The sequence below is a fragment of the Anser anser genome (assembly GCF_964211835.1).
Source record: "Anser anser genome assembly, chromosome: Z".
NCBI lineage: Eukaryota > Metazoa > Chordata > Aves > Anseriformes > Anatidae > Anser > Anser anser.
In genome coordinates, this window is record NC_139723.1 from 38,511,237 (window position 1) to 38,519,524 (window position 8,288).

Below are 8,288 nucleotides of genomic sequence, written 5' to 3' on the forward strand. Positions count from 1 at the left end.
TTGCGTATTATTACATTAAAAAGTTGCAGCTGTGACTCTGAGAAAGGGGAGGCAGAGGTTACAGCTCTTCTTGCTTTCAGCCTCACAGCACTGGAATCAGCGTACCTTTAGGGTGCGATCTGGCATCCCGCCTCACTGTCACACTACACTCCTACAGCTCACACTCCACAGCCACGCAGAGTGAAGTTATCTGAGTGTACGGGGTTCATTCAGGATACGGCTGTGACTAACCCTGATCAAGGCATTGTTCTGGACATCCCCATGAAGTGTATTAGAAACCCTGACATAAGTTCCCATGGCATGCAGCTCAGAAATTATGCAAGTTAGCTGCTTCATCTACTCAGTGCTCTTTGATCATTAATTCTCATTTTGAATGACTAAACATCAAATTTGATGTATCACAACATGGTTTTAAATACAAATATAGTCAGAGGCTGCAGTATGAAATGTTGGTTAATAAACAGTAGAATCGGTTTAGGTTATTTACAAATATTTTGTTGACCTAAATGTTTAGGAGAGGTATCAGTGAGGGTCTAATCTGCTGTAGATCATCTGAGTAAAAACAAAGGACTGCATTACCAGTGTCTTGGTTAACCCAGGAATTTGGATTCTGCTTTGTGATTTTATGAAAATAACCTTACAGCATATGAAATATCCTAACGATAGTCAACTTCAACATTTATATATATATGTGTGTATATATATATAATATATATATTATATATATATTTATAACATACTGTTCTTGCCTTTTAAATGATTGGCTTCTTTACCTTCCTTCCAGAAAAGACGACGGCGCATTGACCGAAGCATGATCGGGGAGCCAACGAACTTTGTTCACACAGCTCACGTAGGATCAGGAGACCTATTCAGTGGAATGAATTCGGTAAGCATCTGTGGATGAAGAATATTTCATTTTAGGGTACAGGCTCATTGTGAATATATATTGTATAACTAACACAAAAAAGACTGATTCTCCACTGAGTTACAAGACTGGGGCTCTGCAGTGTAAAACTGTAGAATAACCTGCCAGTGTCTTAATTCCAAACCTTAGCTACTTGCATTCCAGGTTACGGAAACCCATATAAGACATTCCTGTGGTTATTGACAATATATAGCGCATGTTGTATAAATTGTGAAGGCTGTATGTAGAATACCTTTAAAAAATTTGTTCTGATGGCACGTGTGAACTAATACAGAGCTATATTTTGACATACATTAGAGTACATCAGAGAAAACAATATTTTAAATGTGTCTTATAACTCAGACTAGATTTCTTAAATGTTTTTAAATATTTTAAACATGGTTTATGTGAAATTATAGTTTACCTTGGTTTATGGTACATAGAAATACTTTTGTGCCGCCTTGCTGAGGTTTTCTATATTCTGTAACCCTATTTGCACTCAGAATTATTTCCAGAGCAAGTGATGATGTCACAAGCAGGGTTTGTGGCTTCCTGTAGATGATAGGAGCAATAAGTTTTTTTCTCTCTGAAAGTGAGAAACAGAGACTAAGACAGATACTGAAAATAGGCTTATGAGGATAGATGTCTAGTTCAACTGTATTTTATGTGAAACACCAATCTATTTGTAAGGCCAACAATTGTAATCTGAGAAAAGGGTGGTATTTAGATACTGAATAAAAATACTTCTTGACTTTATTAATCCCCTATAAAGGAAAAACTTGTTATCAGTTGGTGGATGTTAGCAAAGGGGAAGAACGACTTCTGCCAGAGATGTCAGAATGGAGAACAGAGCTGTAGAGGAAAGTCACTTTTAATGTAGGCAAGTGAGGTCACTTGTAGTTTCAACTATTTTGCAGCTTATTGAGTTCAGAAAAAAAAAAAAATATATATATATATATATACAGCTTGGTAGCTGTTGGGGAAATGCAAAGCTGGGAAATGACAAGAAATACGCTAGGTTTTCCCTGAAACAAGGTAATGGTTTAGACGTAATTTGTACGAAAACATCTGTATGAAAGTTGAATGGACTAACACAGCTTCAATTTGACAAAATTCAATTAAAGCTAATTATTTAATGCAGTAAACTATATTAATATTTAAAACCACTGTGAATTGAAATAAGCAAGTGATCAGTTTTTCTTTGTCTTTTTATTTTAAAGCATGGCTTTTTATTTTGTAGATGTTTGCTGTCTCCCCTGTGAGAACCTCTCTCATTCTCACAGCTGAACTGTCTCTTGGGAGGTTTGTGGTGATTGCCTGAAGCTTCACTCTTTCACCTCAGTCTTTCCCCCTGCTTGCCCTCACCTTTGCCTTGCATAATATTTAGTTCATCTCCAGATAGCATTTAATCATTACTGTCTCTACATGGAATTTTTCATTTTGAACACTCATAACTGGATATCTCTCTCATTTTTTTTTCAGTTTGGATAATGTGCTGCATCAGTGACCACAGTGGTAGTTTCTGATCCCAGATAGAAAGAGACCGTATGCAAAAAATAATCTGTAGAAGTACAAATCTCTAGTTTTTTAACATTGTCTATTTTCTTGCCTCTTCTTTGGTAAATTGCTGTGGTAATATTACATACAGTTTCCTTGTTCATTCTTCACAGTGTAAACTCCAAGGTCATGGCAGTGTTTCCATTTTTTCTGCTGCTTAACTTTACAGTATGGAAATTATACTTCTTTGCGAGCCTCTTTGTGCCATCTCTGTTCTGAATACCTTAGGAGGACCTCTTGCAACTTCATTAGCTTTTTCCCATATAAATTTGGTTCTTCATTCACTGTCTGGTCGGTGCCTCTTTTCACCAGTGTTGGTACTTGATTTATGCTTCTGAGTACAGCAGTGACCTAATTACTGAAATACTTAATTTTTTTGCCTTCTCTGTTGAGAGCTTTGCTCCCTTGTCAAATGTGAACTCTTACTTCTCCATTTCCACCACTTTCTTACTTCTTTTTTAACCTTTGTATTACATGGCAGTCTCCCACTTTATTTTTCTGTCTTCATGCTCCTCAATTTAGCCTTTGATTTCATGTATTCCTTCCTTTTTGTAGTTTTTCCTTGTCTTTTTTCTCAAGGACCATCTGTGCTATTTCCTTGTTCTAAAAGGGAGGGGGAAAAAAAGGAAGGAAAGAGATTAATGAGATAGATAAGCAGTACGGCAGATTGTATGATACTTAATTGGTGCAATCCGCTTCCCCTTCCAAAACCTTTGAATCCTTATCCTATCTAAATTAGACATAAGAGGGAAAAGAACCATGCTGTTGTATGTCGTCAAAGGGAAGCAATAATGTCTTTGTGGAAAAAAAAAAAAGAAAAGGCAGTAGCTCAGACTGCCTCAAAAGGAGGGTGCTTCAGAAAGAGTACCACCTTGTAAGCCCATCATTTAGATCTGCATTTTGGTCAGTTTTTAACACTATATATGTCTCATATGAGAGAGAAATATATATATATATATACATTTTTTATATTATATGTAAATACATACATATATATAGTTTTTAATACAAAATAGCCACTGAGCTGTTCATGCAGTGAAACTAAAATTTGCTGGAGTCCATTTCCCATAGGTGCAACAGCCTCTGTATTTTAGATTGATAGTTCCTTATCCACTAGCAAAAACACCTATATGTGTGATCAAATACCAGAGTGACTTTTCTAACCTTTAGAAAAAGCACTCATAAAACTTACACCTTAGCCTTGGAGTTTGTATTGATAGCCTTTTCTCTAAAGTTTTGAAGTGGTATAGGCAAATTGTCAGGCTGGAAGCTGACGTGTCCCAGAGGGTGACATTTCTACTTGTTTCAGTAGAGGCAGTAGGGCTTGTTCAGATCAAATGGATTCAGTCCTTAAATTGTTTTGGGGAATACATTAACGTGTAAATTAGATATTTTCTGAAAGAAAAAAAAGGTTACATTCAAATTCCTTTTGTGTTCCAATGGCTAACATGACATGCATAGTGAAGACGACGACCAGCTTGGTGAAATGTGAATGTTTTCAAACACCACCCTATGAATGTGGTTGTGCTCTTCCTCCACACTTCCTTACAGAGTTTGTAGTCACTGGCATCAGACCCACTAGAGCATTACCTCTGAACACTTAGCCCTGAAGAAAAATTTGAACATAGTATTGTTTCGCTGCAGCTGCATCACTTACTTGGGGAAAGCACCAGGGTAGAAAGTAGTGTGCTGCTTAAGTGCATTAAAAAAAACTCAGATCTTTTGGTAAGCACTGCAATATGCTATGCTGTTGAAGACAAAGATGCCAAAATAGGCTTTTTTTCATGTTAATTTGAGAAACAGCAAACAGGAAGGAATTATGCTGCTTCAGTCTGTATGTGTGCATATGTTTTGCTTTGCTGTGGAAAAGAATATGGTTCTTTCCCCTTTGTAGATGGGGAAAATATCATGCATGCTACTTAGACAGGTTTCTCCAGTGCTGTTTTAATTCAGCTTTCTAGTGATGCTTTGAGGTCTCTGTGATGGAGCATACATGAAGTAATTGTAAGTGGTGCCCTGAAGACACAGGTTTCTTGCTGAAAGTTCAGTTTCAGAAGATGTAGCCTTAAATGCATATTTTACCTTGCGCTCGTTGTGTACTTGTTTTTTATGCTCGGGGTGCAGACAGAAAAAGGCCAAGCCTTTAAGGTTGGAGTTTTCTTCCTGCAGGCATGAGGAGAAGATTATTTTGACTTGTGCAACACAAGCAGGAAAGGTCTATGGATTCTCTTTCTTTTTGTTGATAAAAGTAATGAAACCTATGGAGAGATGTGCACATGCCGGGGGGAGAAGGATGATCTAATCTATCTACTGGCATCAGGCTAAAAATGCCTTAAAATAAGCTGTTTTCAGAGAAATTGGTAGACTCAGTATGATTTTAAGAAAATGAATGCCCTGCCAGTTAAAGGAATAATATCAATTAAATAAAGTGGGACATGCTTTAACATAAATAGATACATTTTCCACACACCAAAAGCTCCTGTTTGGTTTAGAAAGTTATCTGAGGTTAGCTGTGTACTGCAGATATTATCCATATATTTTTTAAATTTTCTATTATATTTTAAATGTAATGGTGCTAACTTCACTGGTTTATCATACTTGGCAAAGAATGTTTTCCATATAACAAGCTAAATTACAGCTTGTCAGATGGAGTTGGACACCAGTACGAGATTTGATGAATTTTCTTGAGTAATCAAGTGGCTCAGTGAAAGCCTGAATCAGCCAGTTTTCTTTGGGAGAGAGGAAAAACGTCTGCATCAGCACCAGTTCTTCCATCTCTCCTGCTGAGCTGCCTGCAGAACTGAAAATTCCAGCAAGCCTACGCTGCATATGTCCTCATGCAAAAGTAATGTAGCTTTAATGGTAAAACTTGAAAACCAAACCAAAAAGAAAATTGGAAGCAAGACGACACCATACATAGTTCACTTCTAACTGACTTTCTTGTTTTCTTTGCCCCACTTTCCCTTCTGTTTCCAGGTGAGCTCAATTCAGAACCAAATGCAGTCCAAGGGAGGCTACGGAGGTGGCATGTCTGCAAACGTTCAGATGCAGCTTGTAGATACAAAGGCAGGATAGCCTTGGGGATATATTTCCAGTAAGTATTCCACTCTACTTTTTAGACATTGTTTTAGATTAGTAAGGAAGGATCTTTCCACATATCATAATTAGCTCCCTATAAATAGCTGTGTTCCATATGATGCATAATTTTAAAATGCACTTGTTATTAAAAGATCGATATCATGTAAATATGTTAATTTTTCTTTATGTAATGAACAAAAGATTGTCCTGAATGCATCAGTCTGTTCTTAAGCCTACAAATCTTTGCAAGTAAAGTTAGCTGTATAGCAGATTACAGAAGTATTTTGTAACATGGTTAGAGTACCATATTTTGCAACAATTTTTCCATTTAGTTAGTCATAATATGTGTGGTGTTAAATCAATGAAGAGTAATGTTATGGTAAGAAAATGGTTGCTCAAAATGTTCAAAACTCAGTTTAATTTGTTTTCTGTGTTCCAGGTTTATGTGAGTTCCTGTATCTTCTTTCCTGTGTCCCCTCTTTTGCCTTGGTGACTGCTTTCTGTGTTCATGACAAGAGAGAATTGATGGCTTATTGTTCACCCTTTGTGATTACTCCAGTGAAAAGTTGCTGTTCTGCTCTGATGATGCCATTTTTCAGATTGGTCCGACCGTGCCTTTCGGTGGCATGCACACATTGGCCTCTACCAGTACCATGGACATAGAGCTGTTTAGGATTATTTTTAGGTTTTGCTTGTTTGTTTTAAGGCAAATGAAAGTACCAACCTTAGCTTCCCTCATCTCTCACAAATACTAATGCACAGCATTTTGTTGCTCTTTATTCTTTTAAGTCTTCTCTCCACTCACATAATTTAGAAATGAGTGAGTTTTCATTAATGTTTTTAGTCGCCCATTGTTCATATCCATTTTTGAAAGGTCTTGGACCTGCAAGCACAAATGATTATTTCATACAAAATCAGCAGAGTAGATGACCGCATGCTTTGTGAGGTTGCTTTGTATGGTGGCCCGTTTGGTGCCAGAAAAAAAAATCGCTTACTGCGGACTGATGATACTGTTGCTGGTGAAAAATTTTGCTGTGGCACCAAGTAATGCCTGTTTCTGAAAAAGGACGTGTAACTTAGCTGCTTCAGAGTTATGTCTTTATTTTAGTTTTTATCCAACTGGTCTTGAAATAATAAAGAGAGAGCTTGCAATCATAAGGCATTTGTTGTAAATGTTCAGTATATTTATTTTGAAAGAACTGACCTCGAGGCTGTAAACCAGTGTAGTACCGTATCTAAGTGTTGTGGAAGCGCTTTAGTCTATTTAAAAAAAAAAAAAAAAAGCAACATGTTTGGCTGCTTCTTTTTCTTTTTACAGTTTTTCTTAATTTTAGGCTGTATGGTCATTTCCAGTAGCAGCATGTCAGACTGCCTGCAATGTTAGCTGAAAAGTTTAGTAGACCTCTCTAAGTAGTTGGCAGTTTCTGTGTACTAAATATTTAGGGGCCATGGAAGTTGCTAAGAGCAACATACTAATCTGGCAGAACAGATGCCAGTGAAAACAACATACAGGGTGACTTTTTACTAAGTTGGTAAAAAGCCTTTTGCTCAGGTTCCAAAGCATGTTTCTTTCACACGTTGTGAAAATTGTATTTTAATATTGCACTGTTTTCAGATTATCTCTGTAGATGGTCTTTTTTCTCCTTGTTGGTGGTTTGAAACAAGTCAATGATTTCAGTCCTGGTTGAGTTACATTTTTATGCGAAAAAATCATCCTAACAAGGCATAACTGAGCCTAGTGAGATCCATTTTTATACATAAACACCCATGTGTTCATATAGGTTGCTGTCATAAATTATTCTTTATTCTTTTTCCATACTTTTTCTGATTTCACATTGCAACAGCTGTCAGATTGATTTAAACATGTATGAACCTACATACTCTTCTCTCAGTTCACAAACACCACACCAAATACAGGGCCTTGGAGGTAGTTCGCCTTCCCCGAGTTGTATTTTTGTGGTAGCTGTCAATTACCTGGTTGAATAGCTCCAGATAAGCAGGTTAGTCTTCACTGATGAAGGTACTGATTCATAACGACACATGATGAAGGTGTTCAGTTGTCTGGGTGCATGGCAACACGGCAACACAGTGATTTTTTTAGGGGTCAGCGTTTCCAATGCCACTTTATCGGTAAGTCTTAAATATACCATGATCAGAAAATAATTTGAATTTTGCCATTGGTAACAGCAGCTTAAATTTGCTTGCCAAAACGATCTTGCACTTGTTAAAATGTTTTCAGCTCAATAGCCAGAAAAAAGAAATTGACATATTTTTATAACAGACATACTTTTTTTGTACATTGTGTTCATTCTTGAATAAAGTCAGTTCAGTGTTGGCTTGTAGATATTAAAAGGAAAGTATTGACTTTGATTCAATAAATGTTTTCTTTCGGTTGGTGGCCTACCCTTTTCTTTTTCATAAGTTACATTTGCATTAGGAAAACAACTGCAGCCTACAGACAAATTTGTGGTGAAAATTCTCTGAAAAGTAACTTGGTAGTATGAGTAATAAGTAATTTACAGGGCTGAGGTTTTTTTCATGTCACTTGACCCTATTGTTGCCAAGTGGACTAAACCATAATTTTATTAGTAGTTGTGTTTCATTGATTAAATGTGTACACCAAAGTTGTCTTCAAGGATCTCAGAGGTTTCCCAATAAGAAGTAAATTGGAAGCCTTCATAAACAGGATTTCTTGCCTTTTAACTGCAAGTGGTATGTGTTTTTCTCCATTGTGACACAGATTATTTTA

General features: G+C 36.7%; 1 protein-coding gene across 36 annotated transcripts in view; it reads left to right on the forward strand.

The window, feature by feature from the left end:
- Positions 1-7,933, forward strand: part of CDC42SE2 (CDC42 small effector 2) — a 76,093-nt gene extending 68,160 nt beyond the window's left edge. For all 36 annotated transcript variants that reach the window (XM_083816116.1, XM_083816099.1, XM_083816100.1 and 33 more), the window contains 3 exons: positions 785-886; positions 5,438-5,555; positions 5,979-7,933. In XM_083816116.1, the coding sequence (XP_083672242.1) occupies positions 785-886; positions 5,438-5,536 (201 nt within the window). In that variant the 3' untranslated portion in view covers positions 5,537-5,555; positions 5,979-7,933. The remainder of the gene's footprint in view (positions 1-784; positions 887-5,437; positions 5,556-5,978) is intronic.
- The last annotated feature ends 355 nt before the right edge of the window (positions 7,934-8,288 follow it).